At 48.9% G+C, this 17,454-nt stretch overlaps 1 protein-coding gene across 1 annotated transcript in view; it reads left to right on the top strand.

Moving 5' to 3' along the window:
* The window catches only part of SH3TC2 (SH3 domain and tetratricopeptide repeats 2), a 50,597-nt gene that overhangs the window by 18,962 nt on the left and 14,181 nt on the right, over window positions 1–17,454 (top strand). Inside the window, exons 6-12 of the mRNA XM_081093053.1 lie at window positions 583–784; window positions 1,556–1,629; window positions 4,539–4,734; window positions 10,344–10,477; window positions 13,001–13,042; window positions 13,166–14,860; window positions 14,968–15,148. Coding sequence (XP_080949179.1) covers window positions 583–784; window positions 1,556–1,629; window positions 4,539–4,734; window positions 10,344–10,477; window positions 13,001–13,042; window positions 13,166–14,860; window positions 14,968–15,148 — 2,524 coding nt within the window. The remainder of the gene's footprint in view (window positions 1–582; window positions 785–1,555; window positions 1,630–4,538; window positions 4,735–10,343; window positions 10,478–13,000; window positions 13,043–13,165; window positions 14,861–14,967; window positions 15,149–17,454) is intronic.

The following is a 17,454-nucleotide window of genomic DNA, read 5'->3' as shown; positions in this document are numbered from 1 at the left end:
GATGAAATGTGAGGTTGTAGTTATAACTGAAGTTCTGTTAAATATATTTTCATAAGTTTTTGTTTCATTCTTTTTCAAGGTGAAGTGCCAATTAAACCTTAGTCTCATGAATTATTCAGAACTTTCAGTTTCTATTTTTTAAATTTAAATATTTTTATTGATTTCTAGATATAGAGGAAGGGAGAGGGAGAGAGAGAAAAAAATTGATGTTAGAGGGACGCATGGACTGGCTGTCTCCTGCACACCCCCTATTGGGGATCAAGCCAGAAACCTGGGCACATGCCCTGACTGGGAATTAAACCAGCAACCTTTCAGCACATAGGAGGATACCAACCAACCGAGCCACACCCGCCAGGCTTTCAGTGTCTGTTTTAAGTGAATTCCTCTTAGTGGCTTTCTTTCTGATACCAGTTTTCTGGGATCACAAGGATCTCCTGCAGTGGCCTCTCCCCCCCTTGACCAACTGTGTGCTTTTCTCCCAGAAAGAGACATGTCTGGGCCATGGAGAGAGACGCGACGTAGTGTGATAACCCCTTTCCGCTTCCTGCGACTCCTCGGAAGGGCTTTTCTCATTATCTGCAGGCCACTTCTTCTGCAGAGCCACGTGTGCCGTGGCCCAGCCAGCTGAGCAGGAAGGCGAGTCTCTGACACTCGGCGAGGGCGAGCTGATCTCAGTGAAAACAGCTGACGGCGGGTCCGAGTGCGAAGGCATGTCCCTGGTGACGGGTCAGCGGGGCCTGGTGCCGGTGTCAGCCCTGGAACCTCTGCCGCTCCCTTTCCACCAGTGAGTAGCCTCCCGCCTCCTGGGAGAGGGTCCCAGAGCACGCCCGGGTCTGTGCGGAACGGAGCAGGCATGCGGGGCTTCCGTGCTGCCAGGGAGGGAACACAATCTAGGTGGCTTTTTCTCTTTTATTTTTGTAACAGTCAAGGTTTGCACAATTTGATGGCATCGGAGACAACTCTCAATGTCAGATGGGCATTGTACCTAACGGGTAATATTCTATCTGATCTCCACTGTGGTATTTCTCAATGTGGGGAATGGGGACCATTTGTATCATAATCTCCTGGGGATTTTACTATAAATTTAGACCCCCTAGCCCTCCTCAAACCCTCTTGGGGTTGGACCTAGGAACCTGAAGTTGGTATAAGCTCCCCTTAAGCACAGGGGGATGTTTTTCACACTAAAATGTGGGAATCCTTGCTGGAGGATACTGTGAACTCAAACATATATCGTGGCAACGAACATTACCCAGGCCGGGGACCGGTGTGCGGCTCTGGCAGAGAACCTGATGGTGAGAATGGAAAGGCATCAGCTGTTAGTTATTGAACTGACACACTAACTGCGGAGCCGGCAAACATGCCCGGCAGGCTGACCCCTCTCCTTCGCACAGTGCCCGTACAAAGTAAGTGCTCAGTAATGCCTGCCAGCCCCGGGCCAAGCCATAACCATCACTCAGCATCACGACCATCACTGTTGTTTTAATGGACTGTTTCGCTCTCTGCTCTGAATTTTTTGAAATCCACATTTGCAAACCCTGTGTTTCTCTATTGGCAGATGGTTCCTGAAGAATTATCCGGGAAGCTGTGGCCTTCCCAGAAAGAGGGATTGGACGGGCTCCTATCAGATTGGTACGGCTGAGTTGAAGAGAGTTGTCAGGGAGATAACGTTGCCCTAATTTCATCTGCAGGTTTGGAGTCAGTAGATCTGAATTCCTGTCTCGCCCCAGCTGCTGACTGGATTCGGGGAAGCCAGTTACTGTCTGTATATGTGTCTCCTCACCTGTACAACGAGGGGTCTCCATCCAGGGCTGCAGATGCAGGTGCCTGTAGGAGCAGGCAGAACGCACATGCGTGAGGGCCTGGATGAAAGATGGTGGGGAATGATAGGGACCTTAGGGATTTAAAGACCTGGGGAAAAACAGGCTGCTTGCTTTCTTTTTAAAAAATTGAATGTATTGGGGTGACATTGTTAATCAAATTATATAGGTTCCAGGTATAGTGTATTGACCACTCCAAGTCTTCTTCCATCACCATTATCCCCCCTTTACCTTCTTCTACTTCCCCCAACCCCTTTCCCTTTGGCAATCATGATGCCAGTGTCTGTGTCCATGAGTCTTTCTTTTTTTTATCTTTGCTTATCCCTTCACCCTTCTCACCCAGCCTCAGCCCCTCCCCTCTGACAGCTGTCAGCCTGTACCCATAGTTTATTTTGCTCATTAGACTCCACATATAATTAAGATGATATGGTACTTGTCTTTCTCTGACTGGCTTGTTTCACTAAGCACAATAATCTCCAGATCCATCTATGTTCCTTGCAGCGTTAATTACAATGGCCAAGATTCGGCAGCAGCCCAAGTGCCTATCGTTAGATGAGTGGATAAAAAAGCTGTGGTACATTTACATAATGGAATACTACCCAGCCATAAAAAAGAAGGAAATCTTACCTTTTGCAGCAGGCTGCCTGATTTCAATCTCTGGTCAAAAAGTTTTTAATTTCCCCTAAAGATTTGTGAAATTAATCTTGAATTTAGGAAGAGTAAGAATGCCTGGCACTTAGTGGGTAACTAGTAACTATTTTTTGCATAAATAAACAAAATACATACGTACACATGTATCTTAGGCAATTTGTATCTGAATGTATGTGGATGTCTATTGTGTATATGTATGTGTCTGGTGGATAATAAACTTTAATGTTTGCTAGATACCTAGAATATAAATTCCTTTCATCTTCATCCTTAGAGTACCTCCCCCCATCCCCCACCCCCAGCAAAAAGTAAAATTTTGTAAGTTCTAAGCCTGAACGATACTTACAAAAAAAGAAATAGTGGGAATTATGGAACCCAGATATTAAATCTAATCTGCGACGGCCATAAACAAGATTTTTGACTATCTGAGGCAGTCTAGTCTTGTAGTTAGTTATGAGCATGGGGCTGTGAGTTCAATTCAAATTCTGACTCCACAACTTAAAGCCAGTGTGACCTCGGCCAATTCACAGGCCCTCATTATGCCGAACTGCCTCGTTAGTAAGTTTTACCATAAAACCCACAAATGGGTGGAAATTTCTGATCTTGAAGACACTATCAATGGAAACTTGGGCCAAAAATGTCGGGGGGAAAGCCAGTAGCTTTAGCAGAGCAGCTGAAGGAAATATGGAAACCAAGGCACATAGAAAACTGTGCTGTCAGTCAGAGGAGAATCAGCAGAAAGCAGGGTCACCCGCAGTGGAGGGACCCGGCTTCTCACGCACTGTTCTCGTGCTTCTCTGGGCCCCCACTTCCTAACCCATACAAAGAGGGTTCCAGTCGTCGCTCTGGGGTTCCTGCGGAGATCTGAGAAAATGGACACAAAAGGGCTTTGCAGATGGACAGTACATGCTCATAAATACGTCATTGCTCGGTCCTCGCTAGGCAATTCATCAAGCTGGGCAACGACCACAGTCTCAAGGGGGGACTTCGAGATCCCTCTAAGCCCGTGGTCGGCAAACCGCAGCTCGCGAGCCACACGCGGCTCTTTGGCCCCTTGAGTGTGGCTCTTCCACAAAATACCACGTGTGGGCGCACATGTACAGTGCGATTGAAACTTCGTGGCCCATGCGCAGAAGTCGGTATTTTGTGGAAGAGCCACGCTCAAGGTGCCAAAGAGCCTCATGTGGCTCGCAAGCTGCGGTTTGCCGACCACTGCTAAGCCATCAGCAGTTTTCTGTTCGCCAGTGATAGGAGCTGACGGTGGTTGGGGGTTGACTGGGTACCAGTCATCGTGACTCTTCCCAGTATTCGTAAGAGACAGGCATTCTTGCTGCTCCCATTTTACAGCTGGGGAGGCGGGGGGCCACAGGGGCCACAGAACTTGGGGGGAAGGAGGAGATCCTACAGTGGCTCTCACCCTGGTCTGTAGAGTCGCGCCGACCACGATGACGTGTTCACACGATGCTGGCACACAGGCGGTGGACAGTATAGTGCAGTGATGGCGAACCTATGACACGCGTGTCAGAGGTGACACGCGAACTCATTTTTTGGCTGATTTTTCTTTGTTAAATGGCATTTAAATATATAAAATAAATATCAAAAATATAAGTCTTTGTTTTACTATGGTTGCAAATATCAAAAAATTTCTGTATGTGACACGGCACCAGACTTAAGTTAGGGTTTTTCAAAATGCTGCCACGCCGAGCTCAAAAGGTTCGCCATCACTGGTCTAGTGAGCTTCGCGGTTTTCCACAAGCGAACTTTGCTCAGAGTTCGGGTACATCCAGATTCTGAGATTATCTTGCCTCCGTGTGTTCAAACATCTTTTCTTTATAAAGTGATGGCGAAAGTGCTTGGCTGTTCCTTTTGTTGAATGTCCTAGTTTGGCAAAATGAAAAGCCAACTGCCCTATGTCATTCCTGTGAATTTCTTTTTTTTGGGGGGGGAGGGAATTTTACTGGTCCTTGAAGTTCTAAAGTATGGGAACCCCTCCCTTCACATTGCGTTGAAAGCTAGTGGAAGGCTCGGCTGTTTCTGCCGCACTTAGCTGACCTGTGCGCTGTCTCCCCGCAGGCAGAGGAAAATGTAAGGCCTGGAAGGACTACGAGAGGGAAGAAAAGGACGAACTGAACCTCCGCCAGGGAGAAAGCATCGAGATCGTGGGCTTTGTCATACCTGGGCTTCAGTGGTTCATCGGGAAGTCGGCGTGCTCCGGAGAAGTGGGCTTTGTCCCCACCAGGAACATAGATCCCGACTCTTACTCCCCAGCGTGAGTGTGACGGAGAGACCCCTGCTTCGCCCTGGAGCTGGGCCGCCTTCCTCAGGAGCACCCCATCCTGAGCAGGCTTGCAGACGAGCTTCAGTTCCCTGGAAACACACAGCCAGAGGAGCACACTGACAGGCAGGGCGACACAGGAGTGACAGGAAGGAGGGGGTGACTGATCAGGAGAGAGTCAGTTCAGGTGCTTTCAACGGCTGGTCCCCGGGGCTTCCCTCTGTGCCAGGAGAAAGGCCTACTAAGGGCCCTGAGGGTGCAGTATTGGTCCTTGTATTCGGCCACATATCCGATCTAATCGAAGGGCCCCATCAAGAGACGTGCACTCCCAGGGGCCTATAGTTTACAGCTTGGTCAGTGGAGAGTCCCTCCATGTAGGTCTGCCTGCTGACAGCTTCACGTGTGACGTTGGTGTTGGGCCGGACTGTGGAATGCATCTTTTACTCCTTCCTGCCTTCGGTCCACAGGGCTGGGCTGGGTGCAGCTGGCCAGCCTGCTCCCCACTGCCTGCCCAGGCTCTCTGGGGCAGCTTCCTGCACGGGGACAGGAAACGGTAGGAAGCCTGGGCCCAGGAAGTGAGAGGGAATGCAGTTGGCTGCTATCAGACTGCACACCAGGAAAACATGGCCCACGTCTCAGCTCTGAGCACTCAGACTGGGTCCCCTTGTTTTGTGGGAAAGAGCCCCGGGGAGAGTGGATCCAGGGCAGAGCTCTCTCAAAGCCCTGTCTTTTGTGGGAGAGGAGACAGAAGGTCATTTTCCCTGCGCAGAAATGTGGGATCCCAAGGAACTCTAGACCAGACAGATCAGCCACTGAGCTCCTGCAGCAGGTGGAGTGCTCTGGGCGTCTGCAAGGAGGAAAGGGTAGCAAGAGAACTTTCATGGACAAGGTGACATTTGAGTTCAGTTCTGCACGATGTAAGACATCTCAGCAGATGTAAATGGGGAGAGGAGGTGGCAGGTGGCAAAGGGAGGGGATGTGGCAGAACGACTCCTGTCCTGGGGGAGGCAGGTTACCAGGAGGGCACTGGTGCCGCCATGGTTTCACGGGCCGTGATGGGGAAGGCTAGCAATGCTGGGCCAGCCTGTCTTTCACCTGGCGGGGAATGGGGAGCCACTGAAAATATCTGACGTGCTGCGACTGGAACTTCTCTCTAGGAAGCTGACCTTGGCTTTGGGTGAGGCGTGCATGGGCGGGGAGGACCTGTGACCAGGGAGAAGGCAGAGGCTGGTGGCCCTTGGGAAGGGACGGGGGTATAGAGAGGAGAGGGCGCTGCTAAGGACCAACTGTGTCCAACCCTTTAAGGTTCTATCTTATTGGTCTGGGTGGAGCCTGGGCAGCTTTGGTTATGAAAGTGCTTCAGGTGGGGCCAGTGTGCGGCCAAGGTGAGACCACTGGGCAAACCACCCTCATTTTACGGTGGGGGAAGTGAAGGCCCAAGAGTGAGAGGGCTGGACTCAGGGCCTTGGGTCTGGAACCCCAGAATCCTGGCATTAAATCCAATGAGCGTTTCCACCGAAGTCCGTTACAGAGCAGAGGAAAGTAGCATAGGAGACGGGGGAGCCTGCTGAGAGGGAAGGACCAGCCACAGGGGAGGGTGTGTGTGTGATGCTTAACACGATTGAAGGCCTTTGGGATTGGTCACTAGCAGGTCACTGGTCATTGCGAGGTCACTGGTCATGGGAGACAGCGTAGCTTAGCAATCAAGACTTTCAGAGCCAAACCGCTAGAAAGGCATTCAGGGCCATGCGAGCTCGGCCTGTCTCCATGCGCTGACCTGTTGTGACGGTTGGGATGTGGACTTGTCTCTCTACGTCTCAGTTCTGTCATTTGTAAACTGCTTACAGTGATCATGTTTTTTCATAGGATTGGCATGAGTTGAAATGAGTTCATACATGTCAGGTACTTAGGGTGGTGCCTGACACTGTGTGTGTGTGTGTGTATGTGTGTGTGTGTGTGTGTGTGTGTGTAGTGAACGTGTTAGAGCTTATTATTGCTGTGACTGTTGTGGGTGGTAACCTTTGAGAGACAGTTTTAATAGGAGATTGTGGACAGATGTCAGATTTGATAAATTATATCTGGACTTCACCTCATACCTTGTCCCAAATGACAATGACACAGTGCCACGAAATTCATGTTTCCCGTTTTAGCTGCTCAGTTGTCGGGGATACACTCTCACCCTGGAGAACATCAGCCCCTGTACCACAGTGGTGGCATGAGACCTTCTCCTTATTTCCACAGTGTCCTCTGTTGTCCTACACCTGCCACCTGTGAGACCCAATGCTGCAGAGACTGCACACGTGGTAGGGAAAGGGAAAATGAGCCAGGAGACGCGGAGGGGTGCAAGGAGGGGAGGAGAGGGGAACTGGCTCATTGCATCCCCACAAGGCACTCTCTGGATTACAGACCTCCCTGAAGCAGCAGTCAGGGGGACCCCACAAACATCCTGGACACAAGCAGCAGCCAGGGGTGGAAGTCCTGGGAATCATTCCTGTGGGCTGTGCTGGTGGTTGGCCACTGGGTGTCACTCTTAGCCCATGTTTGTTTGGTGTCAGGTTTCTGAAGATGGTCCATCATTTGCTGAAGTCTCCATCCTCTTCCTACCCGTTCCCCCACTGTCTGGTATACTACTCCCTAAAGTGTGTGTGTGTGTGTGTGTGTGTGTGTGTGTGTGTGCGCGCGCGCGTATGTGTTAATTAATTTATCAATCAAAGCTGTTTTTTTCGGAGTCAGATTTGCTGTCTGACACGTGGGAAAGGGATTGTGCTTGTCCACAGGAGCAGATATGTGGTTTTCCTCCTTTAGAGCACAGATTTCAATACCAGCTCCCCAGTTCACAGCAACAGCAGCTGGAAGACAATTTCTTACGACTGGCAGGCATTCTAGTCCGCCTTTGCATTTGGCCAGAGTGGCTTCGGGGATCTCAGAGCTTTTGAGAATGACAGAACTCCACATCCTTCCTTTAAAAAATACTGATTTTGTTTTTAAATCGACCTTGGTGTGTGTGTGTGTGTGTGTGTGTGTGTGTATGTGTGTGTGTTTTAAAGAAACCATATCTTTAGATCTAACTGAAGACACCTTTTCCCTTCCCACTCTCATCCTCTGGTCAGATCCCCACCCCAGAGGCAAACTCTATTTGAAGGTGATTCGTATGTTTCCATTCCTTAGTCTGAGACATTTTAAAATTAGGCATTTGTTCATAAGCAAGCATTCTTTAGTTCTGTGTAATTAAAAGTTCATATAAAATTATTTTTTTCCTGTAGCTGGCTTTTTTCTCAAATGACTTTGTAAATTTAGGATGTATTCCCATTGTAATAGATATAGTTCATTTTAATACTGTTACTTAAAGGAAATTTATATACTTAAATGCCTAAATTTAAAAATAAATTTAAATAAAGATTGTCCGGCCAGTGTGGCTCAGTGGTTGAGCATCAACCCATTAACCAAGAGGTCCCCGGTTCAAATCCTAGTCAGAGCACATGCCTGGGTTGTGGGTTCAATCCCCAGTAGGGGGCGTGCAGGAGGCAGACGATTGATATTTCTCATCGATGGTTCCACCTCTCTATCTCTCGCTCTAAAAAAATCAATAAAAGCTCCTCTCATTCCCCTCCATGCTGGAAACCACTCTTAGAGTTTGCCTACCTTCTTGGCCTCTCCAAATACCTGGGCCTCAGGTCATAAGCAGATCAGCCATGAGGCAGTGGATGCTGAGACAGGAGCCCTCAACTTCGGTCTCAGCTTTCCCACTTTCTAGCTGTGTCCTTCTGAACCTTTCTGAATCTTTATCCCCAAATATGGATAAAAGTATCTACATCACAGGGCCGTTAGGAAGGGCAAATGAAATAGTAAATTCAGGAATGCTTTGTAAAATGTAAGCGTTCTACAGAAATTGGGATGGTATAATTCTTTTTATCTCAAATAGGTTTAGTCATAGGTTTCCATCAGATGCTCTTTTGAGAATGGGCACTCTCATAGAGAATCAGAGGCCAGGCCAGAGAGACGGCGCATCAGCAAGTGTGGGAAGAACCCTGGGCCAGGTGTCAGGACACAGCTTTAATGCCAGTTCTGCACTAATTAGTGTGTGGCCTTGAGCAGTTCATGTTAGCTGCTGGTTTCCTCATCACTGGCTTTCAGACGGCACCTATCTGAGCCATGGGAACAAAAGGTAGGTGCCTCATAGGGCAGATGTGTATCTTAAATGACATAACAGTGTCCAATTGATAATAAGCAACCCCAAATTATTGGCTGTTATGAACTCTTAGGATTCCAGGTTATTTCTGCTTAAAATTGGATTCTGAGATTAAAAAAACAACTTTATAAGTACGACATCTTAGCAAGTGTTCAGATAGATACTGGATTGAACACTTTCTAAGGCACCTCTAGTTTTCAAATTCTTTGAGTCTAAGACAAATCTCTAATAAGCAAGTTTGTTTTATAAGACAGGGTGAATATAAAGATCCTTATTATTTATAACTAGTGGCCCGGTGCACAAAATTCATGCACATTAAAAGGGAATTAATTAGAGGAAATATTTTAATATTGCTATTTGCCCTTTCTCTATAATAGAAGTGTCAGAGATGAAAGAAAATTAGTAAAATGTATATGAAAATAATATATAAATTTATTAATAAATAAACAATAACAGCGTCACGTCCCTGGACAATGCCGGGTGGGGGACGCAGCCTCATGTCCCCCAGCCTCGCTGCACATGCAGCCCCACTCACCCGCGCCTTCCGCGCACGCAGCCTCCTGCTGATTGGTCGTTACAGCATGAGAGCATCACAACCATTTGCATATTAGCCTTTTATTATATAAGATTATTTCTTCCAGCCCCCGGTCCTTTTTCTACCCACTTCTACTCTTTAGCATTTTATTTCTCTCTCAATGCTACGTGACACTGTTGTTCTGTGCCACGGAATCTGATGTTGGCAGTTGGAAAAGGTCCCTTCTGACCATAGCCATGCTTTCTTCATTGTCCCTGTAGATCAGTGATGGCAAACCTTTTGAGCTCAGCGTGCCAGCATTTTGAAACACCCTAACTTAACTCTGGTGCCGTGTCACATATAGAAATTTTTTGATATTTGCAACCATAGTAAAACAAAGACTTACATTTTTGATATTTATTTTATATATTTAAATGCCATTTAACAAAGAAAAATCAACCAAAAAAAGAGTTCGTGTGTCACCTCTGACACACGTGTCATAGATTCGCCATCACTGCTCTAGATTGTGTCACCTGTCCCTAGCGTTTTCTTACAGTAACCTAACAAAGAAACTTCTTTTAATGAAGAACTCCTTTCCAACCCTTACAATTAGGAAAACCAATTCCTGTTTCTGCCATTAAAAATAGGCACCACATGGTCTTGAAGAAAGGGAAGGAGTCGAGAGAAGAGCTTTATTTTTCTTGGGGGATGGAGTTTTAACAGCTTTCTTCTCAGCCATAAATTAATACACTGTGCAACAGTGAGGCAGAGTCTGATTTTAGCTGTCGCACATGGGTGATGGCTTCTCTATGTCCTTCATTACATCCTCACAGAGAGGGAGAAGTAGTCATGCCTGGAACCTCTCACTGATCTGTGTCCATGTCTTTTGTCTCAATACAGGAGCAAGAACTCCGCCTTTTTCAGTGATGAAGAGAGATGCTCTCTGGGAGTCCTGGGAAGTGACAGGAAAGCTGAGAGCACCAGCTTCCTTCACGCGCTTGCTCAAACTGACATAACGTCTGTCTACCGGCTTAGTGAGTGTCTGCTCCTCCAACCCCTGGGAAAGCCCAGGCTCCTCAAGATTAAGAGAGTGTTTCCAACCAGGAATAGAGTATCTTTAAATGCTAATCCCACCCAGGAATTTGGGGCTGTGGTTACTATTCAGTTGATGACTTGGATAGTATTTGATTAGCAGCACTTTCACTTGAGATTTCAGGCAGTTCTGGATTTGGTGGGACTTGTTGCCTAGAAACAGTGAGACATGTTGACATCAACTCAACTATCACTTGGGAGGTCAGCCATATTGAGCCTTCCATTCTAATCCTGGAGAAGAAAAACTCCCCAAGTTGTGGCTGTGGTCCCTCCTTTTAGGGCTGAAGCAAGTCTAGGTCCCCAACGATAAAGGTGGGGGCATAGAATGTTACAATTGGAAGGACCCTAAAAACATGACTTTTCTTCCAGTTTCACAAATTGAGAAACAGAGGCCCAAATGAATTAGTGCCTGAGCCAGGAAAAGAACTGCCTACACCCATTTTCTAGTCAACACAATCCCTACCTTCACGCTGACCCTGACACAAATGACATTGGACTGTTGGGTACATTAGACTTGGGTGGGTGAGGGGTCTCAGTGCCTAGCACAGCTTTCAGCAGTGTCAGGTGATTGACAGGGTGAATGAATGACACGCCCTTCCCTGCCTTTGGAGAGGGCCTGTTGCTCTGTGTCAGGAAGTCCATTCTCCCATGGACAGTGGTTTGAGGAAGGATTCTTGTTTCTCCCATCTCTTCAGCGATGGTGATGTTGTGTCCACTCTCATGTGGCAAGATTAGAGGCGGCATGTTTCCTGGGTACGGCCAGAGATTCTGCAGGAGGGACCCTTAGGTCAGCCCCCGGAGCAGAGGTGGGAGCTGGAATCTTTCTCTAGCACAGGGAGGAGCACCTGGCTCTACAGTAGCTCCAGCCCTGCCGTCACACTGTCCACCAGGCTGTCAGGATTCTGAAACTGTGGGTGCTGCCTGGTAGGTGGGGGCTGAGATCTGAAAAATTAAGGACTACTTGGGGTGTGTCATGGGGCAGGGTGGCCACAGACTTGGAGCTAAGGTATCCGCCAACCATTGATCTCTCCCATTGGTTGGGAGAGATCCAGGAGCAGGTTCCAGGCAGCCCATTGCCTCTTATCTAAAGACCAGGAGTGCAGCTCAGCTGGACACAGAGCTGTGCCTTGTGGCTGTGCCGGCTGCTCCTGGCACCAAGGCAGCCAGCAGAGGGAACATCCTCTTGGTAAATTCCACTCCCCGAGGCCTATGCCCAGGGAAGAAGTGCCTCCTGCAATTCTTCCTCTAGAGGAGCACCTTTGGAGGCTCAAGCACTGTTTGTGCTCTCCATGGTCCTGGCCTGGAGAGAAATGGTTGTGTCCTCCGAGTCACTGAGGACTGGGCGCATGAACACCTCTCTCTCCTGTGTTTGCCTACGGGGCCTCCTCCCCCTCAGGGGTTGCAGATCTCAAGTATCTGCAATGACACTCGCAGAGAAAACCATCCCGGGAGAATAGGAGTCTGAGGCTTGACTTGGTGAGGGGCCCGACATCCTCAAGTTCACTGGAGAGCCCCGAGCGGGCTGCTGCTTCCCTGCCAGGAAGAGGCAGAATCTTCCTGGAGCAGCCCCTGTCTGTGGAGCGCGTCTGGCCTTTGCCTCCACAGCTCCCTAGCGGCTGCTCTAGTCAAGAGGGTTCGCTTCTCTGCTGCCAAACTCACAAGGCCGTCTTGCTTCTCACCTAGGCTTGTTTCACTTCTGTGACATGAAGTGGTGGCACCATAAGGCACCCTGTCTCCGTGACTACTTTCCTCTCTGTGCCTTCTCAGCCTCCTTCTGCCAACTTTTCTCCTGCCAGATCTATTGCATTCTCTGTCTAAAGCTTTTCCACGTACTGCAAACTCAAAGTGTCTGAAACAGGGCCGAAGACTGTCCTTTCGTCTACATTGCCCCTCTTCCCCCACCCTGAGACCACCACCCTCAGATGCACCTTCACTCTCTTTTCTTCATTAGTCACATTTGGTCACCGCGTCCAGTCAAAACACACCGTACACACTAAATCAGTGTCTGTTGAGCGGCCGGGTGATGAATGACAGAGGAAGGAAGAAGGAGGGATCTGGGATACACGGGAACAGGAGGCGATGCCATGTGCCGCAAAGTGAGCTGCACTTGGGGGTCTGTTCATGGTTCTGTCGTAAAACTGCTGAGAGATTTGGGGCTTCGGAGTTCATCGTCCCCCACCCCCACACCTCTGGGCATAGAGCTGATGTTTTCAGCTTTTCTTCTCTGCCTCTGGGTCTCATTTCCAACTCAGTTCCCAGCTGTAAAGTGAGTGGGTTAAGTAAGATATTTAGGTTTTAGCCACTCTAAACTGACAATGAAGGAGAGAATTCTGCCCAGTTCCTTAAAGATGCTGATGGTCTGAAGCTCAAATACAAAGTCCCCAGACTGTCTGGGGTACACCTGCAGGCACAGGCGTGGTGGCCCATGAGGACCTAACCCTGGTCTGTCCTTCATCTCTATCCAGGTGGGTTCGAGTCCATCCAGAATCTTCCAAACGATTTGAGCGGTGAGTAGAGATCATGCTGACCCTGACCGCCAGTCCCTCGGGACAGTACCCTGTCTGCTTGCCAAGCACCGGCCACTGTAGTTTCAGGGGCTTGGCGTTGCTCAACTCTGCTGTCCCTTACAGCATCCCAGCCTGATGGCTTCCAGGAGGCCCGGCCTGGGGGAGCCTGGGAGGAGCAGCAGGCCTCGGGCTCCGGACGGTCCAGCAGCTCTGAGGACTGCAGCCTGGAGGAGCTCCTCTCCGCCGCCTCAGACAGCTATTACCTGCCGGAGCCAGACGACCTGGATGACCCGGAGCTGCTCATGGACCTGAACTCCGGTCAGGAGGAGGAGGAGGCCGAGACCTTCGCCCCCATCTTGGCTTTCCTGGATCACCAGGGTTACGCTGACCACTTGAAGAGCCTCTATGATTTCTCCTTCTCTTTCCTCACGTCTTCCTTTTATAGCTTCTCCGAGGAGGACGAGCTGGTGGTCTACCTGGAGGCCTCCAGGAAGTGGGCCAAGCGGAGCCACATGACCTGGGCCCATGCCCGGCTCTGCTTCCTCCTGGGCCGGCTGAGCGTCAGGAAGGTCAAGCTCTCCCAGGCCAGGGTGTACTTCGAGGAGGCCATCCGCATTCTCAACGGGGCATTTGAGGACCTGTCCTTGGTGGCTGCTCTGTACATCAACGTGGCTGCCATCTACCTGCGGCAGAGGCTAAGGCACAAAGGCTCGGCCCTGCTGGAAAAGGCAGGGGCCCTGCTGGCCTGCCTGCCCGACCGGGAGTCCAGTGCCAAGAACGAGCTCGATGTGGTGGCCTACGTGCTGCGCCAGGGCATTGCGTCGGGCAGCTGCCCCCTGGAGGCCCGGGCCTGCTTCCTGGCCATCCGATTGCTCCTAAGCCTCGGCCGGCACGAGGAGGTCCTGCCTTTTGCGGAACGGCTGCAGCTTCTCTCTGGACACCCTCCTGCCTCGGATGCTGTGGCCACCATCCTGAGTTTTCTGTATGATAAGAAATACCTTCCGCACCTTGCAGTGGCCTCTGTCCGGCAACGTGGTCCCCAGAGTGCCCAAGGGATGTCCCCTCCGGTTTGGCAGGTCCACCTGGCCCTCCAGAATGCCACCAAGCTCCTCCGCGTTCCCTCCACAAGCTGGAATGAAGTTTCCCCCCTGGCCTGTCCGGCGCTCAGGCAGGCGCTGGCCGCCTGTGAGGAGCAGGCAGATCAGCGCACCCAGAGGGCCCTGTGTCTCATCCTGTCCAGAGTGTACCTCCAACACAGGTCTCCTGATGGTGCCATCTACTACCTGAGCCAAGCCTTGGTGCTAGGGCAGCTGCTGGGGGAGCAGGAAGCCTTCGAGTCTGCCCTCTGCCTGGCATGGGCCTATCTCTTAGCCAGCCAGGTGAAGAAGGCTTTGGACATCCTCTACCCACTCCTACACTCCCTGAAGGAGACAGAGAATGCTATCCAAAAGGGGGTAGTCCAGAACCTTCTGGGACTTGCACTTCAAGGTGAAGGCCGGGTGAACAGGGCAGCCAAGAGCTATCTCCGGGCCTTGAACGGGGCCCAGGAGGTGGGGGATGTGCATAACCAGGCAGTGACTTTGGCTAATCTTGGCCATCTCTCCCTTAAATCTTGGGCCCAGCAGCCAGCCAGAGACTATTTCCTGCAGGCCGTCCGACTCTATTGTCAACTCCAGGCCAGTGTGGAGACAGACATGGAATTAGTACAGGTGCTTCTCTGGTTGGCCCAAGTCCTGGTGTGTGGATGCCAGCTGGCCAGTGGGCGCCTTTGTTATGAAATGGCCTTGCTCTTTGGCTTAAGGCATCGGCACCTAAAGAGTGAGTATGTCCCCTGCTGCTGGACAGCTTGAGAGCAAAGTGTTAGAGCACGTTTTGCCCTTTTCCTGTCTCAGGTCATCTCATTCATGTCCCTGCTTTATGTTCAGGTCAGCTTCAGGTCACCAAATCCCTCTGCCATTTCTACAGCTCTGTGTCCCCAAACCCCGAGGCATGCATCACCTACCACGAGCACTGGCTGGCCCTGGCTCAGCGACTCAGGGACCGGGAGATGGAGGGGCAGCTGCTGGAGTCCCTCGGGCAGCTGTATCGGAACCTAAACACGGCCAGGTGAGTCTGGGCTTGGGGAAAAGTCCTAGAAACATCCTTTATCCTTAAGGAGAAACACTGTTCTCTCCTGCAAAGTGTCAAGTCCAATTCCCATGGTATGTTATAGCATCAAGGAAAAGAGCCTGGGCTTTGCAGCTTCAGTGCAAGCGCAGTGTCATCATCACTTACTAGCTCTGTGGCTTTGGACCAGTTATTTAATTTTTCCAAGTTTCAGCTTCCTCCTCAGTTGAAGAAGGACAGTGATGACATCCATGCTATAGTATTTTTGTGAGGAATAAGTGAGTTAATGCACATGGACCACTTGGAACAGTGCTTGATATATAGAAAGGGCTCGGGAATGTCGCCTCTGTTACAGTTACTTGTGTTTCCATAACAACCCATCACTTGCCCGTGGCTGAGGATGCGTGATGAGGAGAGGCGGCTGTTAGGAACCCAGGGCTCCCTCACCTGAAACAGCTGGTCCTAGAGAAAGGACGGAAAGTAAATACATTCACTGAAAGTAAACACATTACCTTTTTCAAAGTAAAGAAAGTTGTCTGGGCCCTTACCTTTAAAATTAAACTGGAAATTATAAAATTAAGTTTATTTTCACTTTTTAGTTCAAAATACTTGGGCTATAACTACAACTATGCACTAAGTCTTGGAATAAACAACAAAAGAAGTACTGACTGTAGCTTAATTGTGTTGTCAAAATTGTGTAATAGTACAATGAAACATCCTTTGTTTTGTGTGTTTTTTCCAGCAATCTCTTAAAAAGCTTTATTTTTGCAAAAATATACCAAAACTATTTTACCCAAAGGCTTCTTTTAACCCTTTGGTATTTAAAGTATTCTCAAGGCGTCCGCCCCTCCTTCTGGTTTTCTCTTGCCTGTCTCCTCACTGTTCTGATCTACTTCATTCTCATTTGTCAGGGCCTGTGGCCTGCAGCTCTGCTCTCTAACAAGCCTTTAATTCACTCTATTAAGTTCCACATGGTTTGCAAGACACTCAATTGCATTTTGCAACAGATTACCATTGTAGCATTGAATTCATAATTGTGAATGACCTCTAAAATAGAGCAGAGATAATTGCTAGTGTTGCGCAGAGAGAGGTGGCTGAGGAGAAGCTAATTAAATTATAATTTTTTTGCTTTTCTAGGCTACACGGTAGGCAATCTGGTAACCTTAGGCACTTGGGTAATCAAATCATAAATAATAAGATAAGGATCTCTCTCTCTCTCTCTCTCTCTCTCTCTCTCCCCCCCCCCCCCCTCTCTGCTGTCACTCTTTCCCTCACCCTTTCTCTCTCTTATAAGAATCAGGAATCCTGCAATCTCCCTTTACCTATGCCTCAGTCCCAGGAAGGGGACAGATTCTTAAGGTTGTGGGCTTTCTTTAGAGGACCTTTTAGATCAGAGACCTAAGCTTTTGGGGTTTTGAAAACTCTGTGCTAGGTTCAGAAGGTCATGGTGTGGGGACCATAAGCTCCATGTGTGCAGACATGTCGAGCAGAGAAGTTGGCACAGAGAAACATACACTCCATATCTGTGTGGGTCAGCTGAGTAGTAATTACAGTAGTCTCCCGTTACCCCTGGTTTTGCTTTCCACAGTTTCAATGAACCGTGGTCAACTGTAGTCCTAATATGTTCAGTGGAAAAGTCCAGAAATGAACTGCATGCTGTTCTGAGTAGCATGACATCTCTCTCTGTGCTCCTCCACCCTTTCTGGCACTTGAATCACACTTGTCCAGTGTGTCCATGCTGTACATGCTACCTGCCCATTAGTCACTTAGTGGTCCTCCTGGTTCTCAGATCGACTGTAGAGGTATCACAGTGCTTGTACTCCAGTAATCCTTATTTTACTTCATAATGGCCCCAAGGCAGAACAGTAGTATGCTGGCAATCTGGATATGCTAAAGAGAAGCAGTAAGTGTTTCTTTTAATTGAAAAGGTGAATATGTATAGCACAAAACAGTGCATAAATAGGGATCGATACTATCCATCATTTCAGGTATTCATTGGGGGTCTTGGAACAGGGGGACTACTGTAGTAATTTAGTGCAGTAGTCTACTAGTTCTAGCTCTTACATTTAAGTCAATCAGTCATTTTGGGATCATTTTTTAAATATGGTTTGAGGTAGGGTCCAGTTCCATTTTTTTGCATGGATATTCAGTTGTCCAAGTACCACTTGTTGAAAATTTATTTTTCCACATTGAATGTTTTGGGACCCTTGTTGACAATCAATTAACTACAAAAATAAGTGTTTATTTCTGGACTCTCAGTTCTATTCTATTGATCAATATGTCTAGTTTATGCCAGACTATTCCAT

Source organism: Myotis nattereri, assembly GCF_964212035.1.
Source record: "Myotis nattereri genome assembly, chromosome: 5".
Classification (NCBI taxonomy): Eukaryota; Metazoa; Chordata; class Mammalia; order Chiroptera; family Vespertilionidae; genus Myotis; species Myotis nattereri.
The sequence above is the reverse complement of the archived record's forward strand: the minus strand, read 5'-3'. Positions and strand labels throughout refer to the sequence as shown.